The sequence below is a fragment of the Cibotium barometz genome, chromosome 20, assembly GCF_041138505.1.
Source record: "Cibotium barometz isolate CiBa-2024 chromosome 20, ASM4113850v1, whole genome shotgun sequence".
NCBI lineage: Eukaryota > Viridiplantae > Streptophyta > Polypodiopsida > Cyatheales > Cibotiaceae > Cibotium > Cibotium barometz.
Window position 1 is genome coordinate 5,790,505 of NC_141065.1, and position 19,474 is coordinate 5,809,978.

Here is a 19,474-nt window from a genome sequence, read left to right on the forward strand (position 1 = left end):
TCAAATGATGCCATGCCCAATACTAAGATGAGCTCGATAATAGGCATACACGGATATGTGAATGCCCTTTTGCATTGGGCAAACTAAGGTTCATTTCACACACCTGATGTGTCCAAGGAGGGGGGACCCCATCATCCCCCCAAGCCCCCACCCAACTCTCCAATTGTGTAAGTGGCCTAAATGATTTTTTTCAAACGGAGTTTTAGTTTTTGGGGGAACAAATCCTTTCATAATCACGATATCCCTGAACGACGGGTTTCAAGTTGAATCTATCCGAATTATTATTTCAGAAGTATCTGGCTAGAATGTTTTTGAATGGGTGGCTACTTGCCAATAAGAATGTGGGACAGGGTATCTTTTCTTGCGCTAACGTGGCAAGCGTGGGTTAGAAGTTTCTTTTTGTCTCTCCAAGGCACGATGCCGTTTTATATTTTTTGAGCCCATCGTGGAACGTGAAAAGAAAAATCGGGAAAAAAAAGGGATCTTGGATTGATCATTGGTCTTATGGTCTAATCAAATAATAATTAAATTATAAATATATATTTTATCAAGCCAGACGGATGCCAAAAAAGTTTGTAAGATGATTAAATGTTGCATGATGCAGCATGTGCCACGCTGGTCGTATACGTATCTGTATACGGGAGGGGGATACGAATACGGGCAATCGGCGCTTCATATGCCGGTTTTAGAAAACCTGGCACTGGCAGCAGCCGGTGCTGCCGGCTGCCTCTGGTCCCTTAAACCCCCCTGTGCCAAACCCTCTTCTCTCTCAACTTCATCCACTCCTTTCCTTCATATCCCTTTCTGCTCGTCTTCTTCGCCTCCATCCCTCTTGCTACAGCAGAAAAGAAAGCCTGCTTGGCCGGCCCCGCCCCATCCATTGCCCGCTACTGTTTGTGACACTCACAGAGCTTCTTCTGTGCACGTCTCTCTACCTTTGCCCTGGCCCTACCTCCTACCCCCTTTGACCTTGCCTTCCCTCTCCGTCTACTTCTACCCCCTCACCCCCCCCTTCCGCCCTTCAACCTGCTCTCTCTGCAGGGTTTTGCTTGCCTCTTTAGACGGCAGCAGGCAAAACCCTTGCAGCTCTACCCCCCCTCCTCCCCCCTTTCTGTCGCTGCTCTCTGTGGTGACTACAAGACAATCGGCCGGCCTTTCAATAGCTTGCTTTGGCTTGTTGTAAGTCGGTGAGCTTTTTCCTATCCTTACAGGCGAGGCATCCTGTGCGCAGTAGCATTCCACTCTACTGGAAGCTTTTTCTTTTCTTTCTGCACCTCATATCTGAACAAATCTGAATCTTGGTTCGCCTTTCTTTGCTTTGGGGTACTGAAAATCGCGTCCCCCCTAGCTTCGGCTGTGCAAGATTGCTCATTAACAAGCGTTTTCTTGCATTTCAGCTCTTTTAGCGTCTTTGGAGACGTCGCCGCTTTCGGCAGGATGCCGGGTCCTCAGAAAAGCTTCAAGTCAAATTCACAGGCGAAAAAGAAACCAACGGCAGGCAAGGGAGGTTCTGCCGCCGCTGCTGTTGCTGTTGCTGTGTCACCTTCAGATTCAGATGAAGATGTGAAGGCAAAGCCGTTTATATGGAGGAAGAAAATTCGTGTAATCTGCACAGACCCTGATGCCACCGATTCCTCCAGCGGTGAAGACGAGAGAATCTCTCCCAAGCGGCTTGTAAGAGAGATCTTCATTCCTGCCCACTGTTCTTCTGAAAGCGAGGACGATCTCGACAAGCCCAGCCTCTTCTTCGGCAGCAGTCATGTCCTCCCTCAGCCCCCCATCAAGGGTTCTTGGACAGGAAAGACCATCCTGCAGCCGCCCAAGACAGGTTGCTGTAAGAAAAGCTTCAACAAGAAGCCTCCAAGTTTGAAGAATAGCAAAAGACTTTCTCACGGTAGAAAGTCTTCCCAGTACACAGGAGTGAGGCAGAGGAGGCGAGGTAAATGGGCTGCCGAGATTCGTGACCCGTCCAAGGGCATCAGGCTGTGGCTTGGCACATACGACAGTCCCGAAGCGGCTGCTAAAGCTTATGACGCTGCTGCCAAAAAGATTAGGGGGCCTCAAGCCAGCACTAACCTTGCAACTTCTGACCACAACTCTTTCACCAGCAGCGTGAGTGTTGTAGCAGGCAAGAGCAGTTGCAGTGGCCACTTGGATGATGATTTCCCATGGGACCAACCTATTCCCTCCAACCCATTGTGTGTTGCCATGCTTGAAGATGACCAAGAGCTCTTCCCGGCCTGTTCTGATTTTGATTCTTTATTGAACTCTCCATCATCTGTCCTAGAGAATGCAGTCTCAGATGACTGTGAGTCTCCTAACCTCTTCGCTGCAGGTAAAGGTTGTCTACACGCTCTCTGAATAGTAGTTTATTTTGGTAAATTCATTTTCTTACAGCTCGTCCCTGTTTGCAGACAAAGCTTCGTCTGATGCCCTCAGTGATGAAGGCCCCACTGCTTCAGTGTCATCTCAGGAAACCTCTGTTGGTGAGAGTGTTCCTGTTGATAGCTATAGCTTCAGCCATGTAAACACTCCCACTGAGTCCTTCCAGCCCTTGATACATCGGGTCAAGCTTGAAGTGGTCAATGAGTGTACAACCATGGGACCTCCTCCTTTTCTCGAAGAAACCCCCTACTATGGGGAGTTTGGTCAGATTTTTGATATTGATGGCGCAGGGAACAGTGAGGCAGACAGGCCTCACTTACTAGTTCCTCTTGATGATGAACTCTTTGCAAATGGAGAGGGCTTCAGTGAGATGAATTTTGATCTTGATACGGAAGCCCTGTCATGGATAAACGTCCCTGAAGTTTGTGGGGAATGAAATCACCCCCATGTTTTGTGATACTTGGTCTGATGTTCCAAGCAACTGATAGCATTTGCTATGGTATTATGCTGATGTCTGCAATGGTGGATCAAGCTGCGCTGGCCAAGGATCTGCTTCAAATCTTTGATCTAGATATAGGCTATGCTCCAAGATTCTAAGCCTAAGGTCACGTCTTGGTCATAGCATTCCTAGGCTTATCCTATATAAGCAAGGTAATGTCCTTATAGAGGAGATTTTGCACAGAGTTTCCACCACTAGCTGCTTGGATTTTCAAGCTATTGAGCCTTCCAGGCAACTGGTAATTTTGTCCGGAGTGTCATAAATTTGTGATGTTTGAGAGGTGATAGTCAGATTATTTTCTGTGTGTTTGTAGGGTTTCTCTACAGCAATTCTTTATTGATTGTGCAGTTGGAAAAGCTCTACATTGAGTTGACTCTAGCAAAACCCTGATGGGAGACATTTTTGAAAGGTACTTCACTACTTGCTAGGTTTGGTGTGATGATGAGTGTCTTGGTTAACATGTAATTGGATCCAATTGAGTCTGCTTTATGAATCTAAATTTGAGGACTGTTTTGGCTTACAGCTCTCGAGTAATGGTAAGTAACCTGGTTTTCTCTTATCTGCCATTGCATCAAATTGTCTCGTGTGAGGATAATTGCTTGCTTTCTTGGATTTGCATTTTCAATAGGACTTGGTTTTTGAGATTTGATTCAAGAAAGGTTAATGTGAAGGAGAGCAGGTTTATTTGATTCGATTCAAATAATTCCAGTATGGATATGTCTGTTATTTTTTCTGAGCTGTATGTGGGCAAATGTAGGCTGTCTCCTCTGTATGTGTGAAGTTATCATCTCAAGGGCTTACGGATAGATCAGTCTCAAGGCATGCCACACACAGAGAGAGAGAGAGAGAGAGAGAGAGAGAGAGAGAGAATGAGAATGAGAATGAACCAATGTTACTTGAAGATATGTCGTTCATGAGAAAAGTGCCTGGCTATTTGAATTTTTACTCGAACCTCCTCCGAGAGGAAGAGATCAGTGAGATACGTTCATCTTTGAGGTAGTTACCCTTGACATAAAGGTTCAGGGTCATTTTGAGAGAGAGAGAGAGAGAGAGAGATAGAGAGAAGCATGGCTGATTAACTTAAATACGCCTTGAAATTAGTAGTAGGGCATAAGAGCCATAATGAGAACATCAATCCCCCCCTTCCCCCTCAACCCCTCATCTCATTTGAAGACCTCTTCACGATGGGGATTTCATGGATTTCGAACATCTTTGGACTGTTTTTTGACTTTCTTAAAATTTGTGTGCAGTAACATAATTTGTATGCTAAATTGCAGTGTGAAGTCATCCCTGTTTCACACCATTGTCATTGTTGAGCATATGTGACACTTCATTCATGCACACTACAAATATATGGGGTGGCAAGAGCGTTTGTTTTCTTTGGGTCTTTGAATAAATGTGTTGGTGGCTGTTGTAATCCTATGCGATCTACATGTGGTGGTGGATGTGGTCACTCTGGTACCTGTGATCCAACAAAAAAGTTGCATATCTAGGGATGCTTGTGTTTATATATGGTAGTAGGTATTATATCTCACTATTATCATTATCTAATGCAACTCATCTCATCTATTCCTTGCCACTAGCATAGTCTCCTAAAAACGATTCGGTAGTGCTACTTACTGATTAGTGCCCCACCATTGTGGTTTGGCTTTCTCCAGTGCAATGATGTTTTCTTCCCATTTGGCTTTGAGGTCTACTAAATAGAGAAAATTTGTTGAAAATACAAGATGCATACCAACATCACTTGAAACACCGAAAGCTACCTTATTGTTTATGAGAATCGAAAATGCCACATTTTTGCCTTGAGGACAAACATCTGTAGAGAAAATTTCAACCCTCAAGTATTTTTTTCAAGAGTGATTTACACGCCCTTTTTCACACAGGCCCTCCCCTGACACAATTACTCGCTCACCCACAAGTGGGCCCTCCTCTAACCCACTTGCGATGTCACACCCAAATGCAGCGAGCAAGGATTGCATGAGACTACCCCCCACCACTGTGATATAGGGTGGGTGACAATTCCTTAAGTATTTTTATAAAATCACATCATTGATATTAGAGGAAATTACACCTACACAATGAGGAATCTGCTTACATGTCTAAGATTTGCAAATGTAAAAAAAAGGAGGTTCCTATTAGAGTAACTTTGGACACAATGCTCAATAATTCATGCAAGTATGGTATATTGAAAAAAGGAAATGATTAGAGTCTCTCTCTGTCACCCGCTTCTCTACCCTAGTGACATGCTTCTCTACCCTAGTGACATTATCGAGAGGAGCTTGTAGTCTGCATTACTAATGCTCACGCATGTGAGCACATCACTTATTCTAAAGTACTAATATACTATCTCAAAAAACCATATCAAAAGGCCAAGAAACATGCTATTATGCTCTCTCAAGAAACTATGTTAAAGGATTTCTTAAAGTTAACAATCAATAACATGCCTTCAGTTTACTCCTTTTCCGTTAGATTTTTATGGTAGTTATTTTGTGTGTGTGTGTGTGTGTGTGTGTGTGTGTGTGTGTGAGTGAGAGAGAGAGAGAGAGAGAGACACGTTCACAAAAGACCCAAAGGGTCTATGAGTCAAGTGATACAATGGTACCATGGATGTATCGAGCCATGGAAAAGTGTAAGAAAATGTAAAGAGAAAACATGTAACACTAGTATATGTACATGTAATCAATGTATGATCCTGTGTATAGTGAGATATGTTGTGATCAGCTACTAATGATGATACTAGCCACCTCGGCTAGGACTAAACTAAACGTCAGCCTCAATGATGGGAGCATGTCATAACAATGAAGAATCTCTTGGATGTGCCTCTGTTGGATGGAGGGTCATGGTGCTATGGATTGAGGTTGTTTGGCATTCAGGGATAGATCGGACTCACTCACTCTAAGAACTCCTATGGGGGACGAAGCTGAAGTGTGGGTATGAGTGATGGTGGGTTTTGATGTCGGAGAACAGAGGCAATGGTATGGTTGGTGAAATATGATGTGGATGCTACTACAAAGAAATTTGTGATGGCTCTTTAAGAGGTGTCATGTCAAGGCTGGGCTTGTCTCTCTATATGATGCCTTAGTATTACAACCTTGTTTCATTTGAGCTTAATCAATTACTACATGCCTAGGCATCTCTAATCCTCATATTGTGCATCACTCGTGATAGTGGACCAAGTCCCTCTTGGAAAAGGCAATGTATCTCATAGTAGGCCAGGTAGTTAAACATATAGTGTGCCTCATCCTCTACCTCTCATGATGTACATACTCTGGATATCCTTGAGATATCTTAGCTCAGCCAATCTCTACCCTGAGCGGTGGGAGGATACCTTGAGCTAGCCAATCGTGATACACATAGTATGTGAGGTGTATTTCTATGTATCTTGGGATCTAAGAATCAACCCTCAAAGAGTCTTAAGAAGTGATCTTTGTAGAACTTACACTTTTTATCAAACTCTGATGATTGATCACCTTTTGTGAGAGGGGGGAATCCAATCTATACTAAAATGGGGGAGTCTTAAGAATGTTCTTTGTAGAACTTACATTTCTTACTAATCTCTAATGATTGATCTCATGCCGTCGTGAGAGGTTGAGGTTGGTGGAATCCAAGCTATACTGAAATGAGGGAGATGATCCATTGTATGCCAAGGTAAGACCATTCTTTTTTTTAAAATTTGGTTGTGGTGGGTATACTCCACAAGGGCTCTAAATAAATGAGGCAACATACACATCTAGGAACAACAATTGGTATCAACATAAAAAGGTGTAACACATTTAAAGTCATGAGTAAGGGGTGTTCTTAGAATTTATAACTAAGTAATTTTTATCTAGCTGACTTAGTTAGTTTTTCTTACTTATTGGAGAGTGGATGGTTGGATGATCTAGCTTTCTATGTATTAATTTATAATTGAGTAATTTTTATCGAGTTGACTTGGTTAATTTTTCTTACTTATTAGAGAGTGGATGGTTGGATGTTTCTATCCAAGCATGTAATCTAGGTTTCTATCTATTGATTCCATTTACCAAATTTTACTTGTAAAGCATGTGTACCACCAAATTATATAATTGTGCCTATCCATATACTTCAATTTGTGAGCAACCATTTAAACCAGATGATATAACATAAACATCATGTTTTTATGGCAATTCAAGTCCCCACATTGATTGATACTAATCATAAGGGTTTCTTTCAATCCATGAAACATGCATACATAAGAATAATATACGAATTTCTCATAGAAAATAATGTAAATATAAATCTAATTAACTAACATCACCTAAATGTGAGAGTTAAAAGTGCGTATGATATCATGTATAAATTACAATGTTGATATTTCTTCTTTTCAAGTCACTAAGTTGATTGTTAATAAGCATAGACTCATGAATTCAAGGTGTGACCTCCACTCAATGATGTGGCTTGACTTTTTAGGGCTTTGCACTCATACACATGTTGATGTTATGTGTTAACACCACCATGGCACTTTGGCATATGAATAACCATGCCCTAAAAGTATATTGTTAGAGATACTACAAAATAATAGTTGATATTTCTTCTTTTCAATTCACTAAGCTGATTGTTAATGAGCATAGACTTACGAATTCAAGGTATGATCTCCACCAATGATGTGGCTTGACTTTTAATGGGTTTGCACTTAAGCACATGTTGATGTTATGTGCTAACACCACCATGGCATTTTGACATGAATAACCACGACTTAAAAGTATATTGTTCAAATATACTAAAAAATAACAATTTTCTCTGCACAAAAGGACATACTTTATGGGTAGGAAACATTAACTCTACACAAAATAGGACTACATAATAATAATTTACCCTACACACAAAAGCACACACTTTCAAGCATAAGAAGCTTTATAACACCTACTTCTTATGAGTTCATCCTTAGCATTATTTTCATTGATTATCCATAGTTCTTTCATTCTAGTTAAAATATATGAATTGAGCACTTAATCCACAGTAAACAATAAATTCGACCAAGATTGACTATATGTCATTCTAGGTAAAATATATGAATTGAGTGCTTAATCCACAATAGATAATAAGTTAGACCAAGATTGAACATATGATATTCTAATACGTCTTCTTGGCTTAAATTTCTAAATAGTAATTTGCCATAAAAGAGAAAGAAATGTATTTGGGCATATTGATTTCAATATAGCAACCACCATCATGTTTTTAGGCTCAATATTAAACATAATGGCCATACTAAAAATAAGATTCTACATGAACTTATGTTTATGGTGTTTTGTATCCTTATTATTGCCTTCAATGTTAAAAGGACATAAACTTCATTCCACCATGTGTGTACATTTTCACATGTCCAAATAGGTGAATTGTGCTTTCTATAAATATGACAACCACCATCATATTTATGGGCTCAATATTCAACATAATAGCCATATTCAAAATATGATTCTTGATAAACTTGAAAGATTAGGTTTGCATGGTGTTCTGTATCCTTATTATTTCCTTCAATGTTAAAAGAAAACAAGACATACCTAATTCCACTAGTAGGTGTGTACATTTATACATGTCCAAAAAGGTGAATTATGCTTTCCACATTAAGCTACAAAAAACATGCTACTTAGCCTATTTTCATGCACACTTTTCACATAAGTGATTGACTTTCTACAAATATATTAATTAATCAAAACATTTATAAAAGACTAGATACTTCTTTCTCATGTTTTCTCACACATTGTTTCCCGAATGTGTTAACCCAAATTATTAAGCACTTTAGAAATGTCAACTCCTTACCATGAAAGAAACTGGATACCCATCCCTCCCTCCAAAATCATTTTTAAGTTTTCGCTTGATAATTTGAAGTCTATTGTAGCCAATTTTTACTTTGAAAATTAAAAGGATCTTTTATGTAACTCTCTTCAAACATGATTCTACTTGTTGGAGAGATCTTGAGTTCTTTCAACACATCATTACTATTATTTAAGCTTGATGTTTCTTCAATCAAGAATAATGTGTAAAGAAGCACTAGTCCTAGGGACATGACTCACAAATTTTTAACCTTGATGTTTCTTCAATCAAGAATTAAGTGTAAAGAAGCACTAGTCCTAGGGACATGGCACAAAATTTTATGTTATCAGTTGAATACATAGGAGAGGGATTTCAAAGTTTTATACACGTATATATAGGTACATTAGAGTAATATTTTTTAATTGGTAACCGGGGTGCTAAAAATCCATTCTAAAAGTATATATTATATCGGATTTTATTACCCTTTCAAAGATATATTTTGTTGAAGGTGATAGTGTCGCTCAACATGGTGGATTTGTGTTAGAAAAACATTAAGCTTCATTCAAAAATGAAATTTTAGTCATATGCAACCTTTAATAAGAACCATTGTTTCACAAAATAGTACTCTGGATTGTTAGGACTAATACAAACCGACTCACTTAGGGATATAACGCAAAACGAGTGCCGCACTAGAATGGAGGAAGTCAGAGCTAGCTGTGTATCATCTATATATATATATATATATATATATATATATATATATATATATATATATATATAATCTATATATATATATATATATATATATATATATATATATAAACTATGGATTCGTTTGCAAAGAATTTAATTAAAGGTTGGGCTATGGTTTTGCAAACCCTATTAACTAACCTACTTTCAAAAAACTTAAATAGAGGAGCTATCAAATTCTAGATAAAGGAGGTGACATGACTAATAGTGACATGCAACAAGTTTCTAACTATGTCTTTATAAAATCATCGCTAAATCTCTAATAAGAAAATTTTAAAAGAAGACTATGAAATTGGATTAAGGTAACGAGTTGAAAGGATCCAAAAAAAACTTTATCAAGAGAATATATTCCGGATGCATTTACTTTAAAAGTGCAGAAGGCAAAAGAGTGGCTTCTTAAAAAAGTTCACCAAACGAATATTTTCTTAAAGGTGATCTTGACAAAGATTATTCTTGCATATATTGAAATTTTCCTTTTGCATATGCTAAGCATATATAGTCTCATGTAAGCATATAAAAAGAGTGTGGTCCATCTAAAATGAGTTGCAAAGAAGTATAAGATATGGTTGTCCACTCTCATTCCTTCTGTTATTGTTGTTTATGCATTAGGAATAGATCTTCAAGCTAAATCACGCATCGGAGGAGCCTTGGGAATTCCCAAGAAAGCAACACCTTATGGAAGAGTTTGCAAAGAACACAAATTTAATTTTTTAAAGAGTTATATTATATACTTAATTATAATAGGTGTTAACATGTATAGGGTTAGGTGATATCCTTCTTGGTGGGTCCAATCTCTCTACTACTAGTAGGTGTTAACATGTATAGGGTTAGGTGATATCCTTCTTAGTGGGTCCAATCTCTCTACCACTAGGACACACACCTGTGGTGGATACACAACATTAAATTCAAAAGTCTAATTGCATCGCAATTAGAGTCTTAGAAATTCACAACTTTGCAATAGGATCTACAGTTAGAATGTTTCAAACATTCATGTCGTCCATTAACTACATGTGGGGCTAAAATGTTCAAAACACTCTACAAGATTCCAGGTATCATCTTTGCTGTCAAATTATTGAACTTACATTGGGGTTGGGTTTTACCAAAGGTGGTAAACAAATGCACCAATGCTTTGTCTCCTTTCTTATTTTAGAAGAGGTAAAGTGGTCCTTATTTACAAAATTTAATTGCAAGTGTCATTTATTTTCATGTTGCTAGGAGGCCCTCAAACATGTGGATCAAATGTCTAGAAAAGAACCCTTAAAGGGGGTCTGTAGGCTATGAAAATGCAAGCATGTAGATCAAATGTATAGAAAAAAGAACCCTTTAACGAGGTCTTTAGGCCATGAAAACGCAAACATGTAAATCAAATGTCTAGAAAAGAACCCTTAACGGGAGTCTTTAGGCCATGAAAATAACGCTTAGACCAAATGTCTAAAAAAGAACCCTTAAAGGGGGTCTTTAGGCCATGATAATGCAAGCATGCAAAATCTTGGTTTTTCTTAAGTTTGTAGATGAAAGCACTACAAACTATAAGTTTCAAATAAATTACAAATAGGGTAGCTAATTAAATGAATGATTAGAGAAATTCACAAATGAGGTTGAAGCTCAAAAACTTGGAGTAAGTTAGTTCTAAAACATGTAAAGTATGGTGATGACTACTATACAATATAATTTTAAGTGCCAAATTTGGATCCCATAGCTATTTGGAAATGCTTTTGGAGAGGCTTTGAAGTCATTCAAAAAAATACTAACTTGGGTAGGACAAAGGAAGGTTTGGGGTAGTAGATCTAAATTCGGTTTAATAATCCCAATTTGGCCATCAAATGTGTGGACGTAGGCTAATAATGGAATGAGGCACTCTTTTCCTCTTTAGGAGGTCTTTCCACCCCAAGCATGTGTACACCTCTTATGAGTGTGCGCAAGTGACCTTCTCCACGACCTTTTCATGTCACTTCACTTGTATTTCACTCATTCTCGTCACTCTACCTTGAGTGTTATGCTTCTATCTATCTCTCCTTGCTTGTTGCATCTATGTGTGTGTGTATGTTGCTACCTTAATCTCCACTCCAACAATTGGTATCAAAGTAGGCTTCCTTGGTTGTCACCCCCTTGTCGTCTTCTCCTTGAGCTGCTCTTTTGATTATTTTATACTGAGCTATCATCTTAGGTGGAGAAGGTATACCCTATAGTATATTGTTAACTATGTTAAATTCATTTTTGCACATTTCGAGGAGATTTGGCAGGGCTCGTTTACATACTGTAAGGTATTTGTAAACATCCCAGGGGTGTTAGTTCAAACTTTCTTTGTTTGAGTTTTGGTTTTCTACACTACAATATCAGTTGATGTGGAGACAGGGCCATGGTCATCTTCATCATCGCATCTTTGAGTGCACCATCAATAGCTTCAACAACATCGTAATCATTGATTTTTGCATTCTTGTTAAGTATCATTTCCACACTGCCATTTTTCATACCTTCATCATCAATGATTTATTGGCATAGCCATCTCGGTTGCATTAAGTGGGCGTACTTGTAGGTAGTTTGAATATTTGCATTTTGTGTCAAAGATTAGTTATTTGCAGGCTAAAATAATAGAGGCAGTGATGTATTTAGGATTCTTTCCCACTGAGATGGGACCAACTACCTGATGTATTTAGGATGCTTTCTGTTGAGGGTAAGCTTGATGGGAGCAACTACTCCTTGTGGTCATATATGATGCATCATGTATTGGTTGCTGCATGTATTGATGAGGCCTCCTCGGATAGTTCATTGGTGTCTACTGTTCTTACAACTTTACTAGATTCATACCATGGATTTGCATCCACACTTCGGCTCATGATGAAGGGTAAACCAATGCTCTTATGTTTGAGGAGTTGGTTGCAATGCTCTTGCAATAACAAGAAGAGAAATCTTAGAAAAACCAAACTAGTGTGTATGTGTGGGAGATCATGTTTGTTGGTTGGAGGTAAAAAAGGTAAAGGCAAAATATTTTCTCAGGGCGATAGTGGTCAGATCTGTTGATGATAGGTGTAGTTTTGATGACTGGAGTGATGACAGGTGTACAATTCATGACCAGAGTAATGGAGACATCATTGTGGTGCTCGATAATCTAAGCCATGGGATTTAAAGGTTTGACAGGTATGAGAGACTGGCACATAATTCTTGTTGATTTACTGCCACGCATTCTATGAGTGAAATGGAGCTATGGCATGCTTGCTTTGGTCACTTGAATTTTGGCAGTTTGGTGGACCTTAAAAGATAAGAGATGGTGTTAGAGTTACTAAATCTTGAGGCCCTTAACAAACATGTATATGAGGGGTGCATCTTTTGGGCAAGATACAATAGGCATCATTCCTGAACATGCATTAGTTAGGGCTGCCCAACCACAAGTTACAGCTTATACACATAGTGAGGTATGTGATCCTTTGAGGACACCATCGGTTGAGGGATACCTCTACTTTGTGAGTTTTATTGATGACTACTCTATCACACCTGGATGTATCCGTTAAAAGAAAAGTCAGAGGTTTTTACATGCTTTAAACACTTTGTTTCTATGACTGAAAATGTGTCTTTATGTAAAGTTGGCACCCTCCGTACAGATCGGCGGGCGGGCGGGCGGGGGGGGGGGGTGTCAAAGGGGTTTCAAGTATATATGGCTAAAAAAAGGATACAACATCAATGCATAGTGCTTTACACACCTCAGGGAAATGCCTCAGGGAAATGGTGTGGTAGAGGAAGAACATATCTCTCATGTTGCATGGTTAAAGGCCAAGAATTGCCTCATGTTTGTTGGTTGGAGGTAGTTATGTGTCACTTATGTGCTAAATAGATGCCTCACCAAGGCCTTGCAAACAATTATCCCTTATGAAACTTAGAATGGTAGGAAGCCCTCTTGTGGCTCATTTGTGTATTTTTGGTTGTCTTATTTATACTCTTGTGCCTAAGTAACAACATAACAAGTTGGATGATAAGGTGATATAATGCATTTTTGTGGGATATACAACTCGGAAAGAAAAGGGTATAGAATCTACCATCCAGCCACAAAGTGGATTTTGGTGAGTACAGATGTCTTTTTTGAGAGCTTAGTTCAGCCCATGCTTTTATTCAAAAAATATCAAATTGTATGCTCATAGTACATATTTGATACACTCCTACTTTTGTACAATGCTGGGTAGCCATATGTGGAGCAAATGAACGCTCAACAAGGTGCTGCAAATTAGCCCATAATATCGAATAAAGATCAACTCCTCGAATTTCACTCCACATATTAATGTTTTATAGGTGAACAAACATTACTCAAAATGGTAAGGACACACTATTTTCGACAATCTCTTCACTAACACATTAAACATGAAAATGCAGTGAACAAACATTACTCAAAATGGTAAGGACACACTTCTAACAATCTCTTCACCAACACATCAAGCGTGCAAATGCAACGACATTTCCAAGAAATTGTTGAAACCCATATTGATGTATATTAATTATACCTCAAACCCTTTTTCGGGAAAACTTCTCTAACACTGTTTTTTAAAACTTCCCATATCATGTTCTTAAATCTATTGATGGGATATTATAGTTACCTTTTTTTAAAGGTAAAAAATTCGTGGATCGAATAAACTTCTAAAAGCGAAGGCGATCTCCCTTAGGCTACTTTTAAACCTCAAGTTAATTATGAGTATGTATTTATTTTTATAACCAAAACCCATTTATTTTTCAATGTGCTTACTAAAAAGAGAGAAATTGCACTTTGTTGAAATAATGCAATGACATTCATTATTTGAGGGCTCTACTACTAGAGATTGTGATTGCATTATTGAGGAGATTCATCTATAGCATAGTTCAAACTTGCAAGAAAAGTAAAGAACTAGCATAATGTCAAATATAGGTGAAAGCTTACACTGTATCTATTTTAAGATGAAAAGAATGGGTCAAGAAGTGTAATTGAAGCTATTCTCTTGCACAAAGTTTATTTCTCAGGGCTAAAGTATCTTTCAAAAGGTGGCCATTGCACCTTACCTTTTCATCATTAACCTTTAAGCAAAACTGAGACACTTATAGTAGTAATAGCATTTATGTTTTCATTCACTACTAAGATTGTCTCAGTTTCTCAACAAAAAATTACTGATTTGATTCATTACTAAATATGTACCTACCTATATTGTACACAAATTTTTTTAAACCAAGGAACTATTCGATATTACTTACTAGCATGTGGTGGTATATCATGTTAAAAGAAACCGTAAAGTAACTACAGAATCAAGGAGGCTAAAGAAATCAATGGTGGTGGTAGGACACAATAAGTGAGCATGGTGCCTAGTCATCACAATCTTTAGGTTATTGCTCTCAATAAAGTGCCTTGAACTTTCCACCAATTTATAAATTAGGGCATGCAATGCCTGGAATAGTGTGTTGGTCTTGTTGAGAACACTGTGCAAAAAAGCATTTTTGATAATTGGGTTTAGAAGTTATGCTTCTTCGGTCAAAAGCATGATGTAATGGATGATTTTCCTACTCTCCTAATGTAATATGAAATCGCCCTTTAAAAAAACATTTTTTGGAAAAAAAAATGTAAAACCTTCATTGGAATCTAAGAAAATGTTGTCCACTAAAAGTTTTGGAATCTACGGATCGAAAGTTGCATTTTTGAAGGCTTTCAAGTCCAATTACTTTTCGATTGATTACAGTTACACACTAATGAACTCCGATTTTTTTCCTCACAAAGGTTGAGAGGCATAGAACCATTGGTAGGTGTTATCGTGTTGTTTAGTGGGGGGTTGATAAGGTGTGCAAGCTTCGAACATGGAACACGTGTGGAATAAATAAATGAATGGGGTGGAAAAACAACCCCCTTTAAGTGGTGACGAATTGGAATTCACATGTGAGGAATGGAATAAGAGGTGTGCTTATTTTTAGCTTCTTGTTTTGGAAGGGGGGAACCTTAGGGAAAGGTCCTTATCCTTATGTCGCCTTTTTTTAATACGGGGACTTGACCTTTGCTTCTTGTTGGGGGCCAGCCATTCTCCAAGTGGCGTGCCGTCCACGCTTACATGCATGCACAAGCATACACAGCATGCGCCTACCAGAACGGCCGCCGGTCCCGTACATGCGCATGTGCCATGGCCCATCCCTTCCCACCATGATGCAGGCCACACCACCATACGAGTATGTATGTATACACACATCGTATTTCCAACTCGCATACGGTGGGAAGCCTATTATACGGTGGCAGCTGGCCCTCACTCCCGGTCTACACCAACTCCCAACATTTTTATTTATTTATAATAATTTAGATCTTTTTTATAATTGAGATCGCTTTATATTTTTTATAATTGAAATCGTTTATCCTTTATGTTCGATCTTTTTTTTTTTGGGGGGGTTGAAATTTTCCAATTACAACCTACCATCACGTCCCTCATGGGTAGTTTCAAACCCCCCCCCCCCCCCCCCCCCCCCCCCCCCCCCTTGCTTTTTTAGCGTAGGTTTCTTTATTAACCCAACGCCCTTTTCCTCATTAACTACCAAATCCCAATGTTCGAGGACACAAACGTTTCAACCAAGGCTTTTTTCCTTCCATTTTATAAACTACCAAGGTCCAAGAACACAAATGTTTATATGGTTCCCCAAGGCTTTCTACTCAACTTTGCTTACTTAATGAAGTAACCACATGGGGCCCTTGAAAGTACATGGATTGTGTCTTTGTAATTTTTCGACTAGGGCACTGTATCTATAAAAAGAAAGCCTATTTGATTTGCCGGACTGTCCTTTGTCGGCTTGTTTAGTGTGTTGTTACATAACCAAGGAAGATTTAGGATTAGACATGATCATTATCGCTTGAATAAAACTTCTCTCATGTCATTTTTTGAATCCACCTCTTACTCCAAGGGCATTTTTTAAATAATTTTCAAACATAAACAATATAGTCATTAGCAAGAAACATGCTTATGTTTGGACTTTATTATAAATCTTTGGTAGAGTCCTTTATTATAAAGAACACGATCTCTTCATGGCAACAAATAACCTTGTTCAAACGAATGCAACTAGTTGTTACGACAATTGTTCCGTTCCATCAAACCCCATTACAAACTCTCTCTCTCTCTCTCTCTCTCTCTCTCATGTGCACACACGCACACACGCACACACACACACACACACGTGTGCACACACACACACACACGCACGCACGCACACACACACGCACGCGCACGCGCGCGCGCGCACACACACACACACATACAGAGCTTTTTGGCTGGAGGTTATATACAATATTCCTATATGAATTTAGATCTTTATTGAAGGTTTTTGAAATATGAGTTTGTGTTTGGGTAGTTATATGAAACTTCGATTTTGCATACAACTAAGAAGAAAATAAAGTTTTGATTTGTAAAAGCATCATATTTCTTGACTTTGTGCTAAAGATTTGTATCACATACATGATGTTTTTGGTTTATGACTTATATCGATATTGTTAAGAACTTGGGCATAAAACCCATGAATGGTTGATAAATATTTTTTCATAGAAAGGCCTATGTGGAGTGATGTGTTGGATTATGTGAGATAGTGACTCCATTTCTAGGAAAATAGAGCGAGCAAAATTATAATAGTCTTCTCTTGGCAAAATTACAAAAATGAGAGACTTCTACTAAGTGAGGCAATGAATAACGAAAGATTCAAAACTAAAGATTTGAAATCATCTCAAGAAAGAAGAAGCCACACACAAAAGGAAGGTGGAATTATCTATAGCATGTGACAATTCACATAACTATTCATGAAACCCGATAATGCCAAATAAATGCAATAGGATTGTAACAAAGAAGGGGTTTTGAGCCTAAAATTTCATAGAGCATGTGTTTTATATAAACGAATAAGTGTGTGACTATGACCTTTCCATATGATAGAGAGCAAGAGAATGTGATGACATATCCATACCATAGTCTCTATGCACATAATAAAGAGCAAGTGAATGTGATAGGCAGGAGTACCTTTACAACTCCTATACACCTATGAGCTCTCCAACTAGAAAGAAATGTTAAATTCACCTTTATCTTCTAGGTTGAATCATTTGTTGCTAAGTAAGGGGCTTAAATGAGAATCAAGTTCTCATGCCTAACTATGCACATTATACTAAGACCAAGATTATTTGCTATAGGAAACATAGGGTGCATTACACAATGATGGTACATTATTCCTTGATTTTTGGGCTAGTGCCAAGATATTTCAATAGTCTCTAAAGACTATGAGACACTCTTGTTTAGTACTCCATGGTCCTTGTGGTAGGTTTCAAGTAGGTAAAAATGACACTTCACATTCATACCTTCATACATGACCTTTGGTCTCGGTACAACTCTTGGACACCCATGCAAAAATGACACTTTTGTGTCCACATTCACACATTCATACATGACCTTTGGTTGCAACACTTTTTGGGCACCCATTTGAGCATTGTGACCCAAGGAGATTGTGCCTCGAGATAGTCTCCTCCAACCTTACTATTTTGTAGTGTGATAAACCATATTAATAACTAGTCTACAAAAACTTCACCTCTCTTTTTCTATGCCAATAAACACATGCTTCCAAGTGTTTAAGTTGTGTTAAAGTTTTGGGTTTATATCTAAGATATTTGGAAAGGGTTCATTCTCATTATGCATTGGATGTGAGGAAAAAGGTGTCTATGTTTGAAGTTTGAGGGGAGGTAGGTTGTTTTTAATGGTTTGCACTTTAAGGGGAGGCAAGGGTTCTCCCAATAATATTGCTTTATATGGTATATTTGTATAAAGCTTGATTTATTATGGTCAAATATAAAAGCAAAAAGGTGATGTAGATGCATTTATAAGTCACATGGGCTAGATACCTGTTTGCTAGTCACATTTATTATATGGGTGGTGGTCATACGTTTTACAATAGTTCCATGCTTCTTATGGGAGTAGATCCATGTGGATCTAGAAGGTTCTATCGAGGAATATAAATTAATGTACTTCGTGGCTCTTGTATCAACGTGATTATTATGTATAGAATGCATTGATTTGAGGGGTTATCATCTTGATGGGCTTACCTTAATTATGTGTTAATTATTTCAATCATCCAATCATGAGTTTGTGTATTTGCTTTGATCCACCCTAGAGTATTCCAAGTAACCACCAACCATGGTCACTCTATATAATGGGGAGCTTACTAACATGATCTTGATAGAGGCATCCATTACATATTTAATGGCCTTAGCTACACTAAATTGTATTGATGAAGGTATCCATTACATATTTATTGGCCTTAACTACACTCAATTGTACTGATGAAGTGTGTTCTCTTGCTTCCTCCTCCTTGGTTGCTTTTCTTTGTTTTGCTGCCTTTATTCTTGGCTTTGATGGATTTTCCTTACTTCTAGATTGGCAATGGTAGTCCCCAATAAGATCACTGAATGTGGTCAGTCCGATGAGTCAAGGTGTGAGCAGTGCAAAATTCTCTTCTTGGAAGTAGTCGAGGTGTGAGCAGTGCAAAATTATCTTCTTGGAAGTAGTGAGGCAGCCTACTTATTGCTTTCTAAGATCTCCTACCTTGTTCCAAGATTCTAGGTGGCTCACTTTCCTGACGTGAACATCTCACCCTCCTATCACCTTCCGATCACACCCATGCCCTTGGGAACAAGCTTGACTAAAAAAGGTAGCATATTGGGTACTCCTCCTTAAAGTATTGGGTAATCCAACCATAAAATCCATAGAAATACTTTCCCATTTCTTTTTGAGGGTATGTCCAATGCAAATTCCACCATGTCTCAAAGTGTGCCATATTTATCGACTTGAGAGTTTTAAACATAATTTTTAAGATCAATTTTTAGCTTTGGCTAAAAGAAATCCCTTATTACCAACTTCTCACACCATCAACATTGGGGGTATACATGTTTCCCTCTGGAGGAAGAGAAAACCATTCCAAATATAATACTCTCTCAAAGTAATAGAAATAAGGGTGTCCTAGCCTGAGAAATATCCTAGACTCTACTAAAGAATCTATTTTTCATTTACAAGACCTTAAGAGAGTTAAATAGGTCATATTATATCTCAATAAATGAAAGCT

General features: G+C 38.3%; 1 protein-coding gene across 4 annotated transcripts; it reads left to right on the top strand.

The window, feature by feature from the left end:
• The first annotated feature begins 1,023 nt into the window (after nucleotides 1-1,023).
• On the top strand, nucleotides 1,024-3,402 carry LOC147627479 (uncharacterized). 4 transcript variants are annotated; one of them, XM_086814390.1, is made up of 3 exons: nucleotides 1,024-1,179; nucleotides 1,398-2,335; nucleotides 2,415-3,402. In XM_086814390.1, exons 2-3 carry the CDS (start codon nucleotides 1,438-1,440, stop codon nucleotides 2,819-2,821), a joined length of 1,305 nt encoding a protein of 434 aa, XP_086670516.1. In that variant the 5' UTR covers nucleotides 1,024-1,179; nucleotides 1,398-1,437; the 3' UTR covers nucleotides 2,822-3,402. The 4 variants fall into 4 exon arrangements, 3 of the variants coding, with proteins under 3 accessions (XP_086670516.1, XP_086670517.1, XP_086670519.1); XM_086814391.1 differs by having other exon boundaries at nucleotides 1,029-1,187; XR_015268249.1 differs by lacking the exon at nucleotides 1,024-1,179 and having other exon boundaries at nucleotides 1,211-2,335; nucleotides 2,415-3,122; nucleotides 3,233-3,402.
• Nucleotides 3,403-19,474: the final 16,072 nt, after the last annotated feature.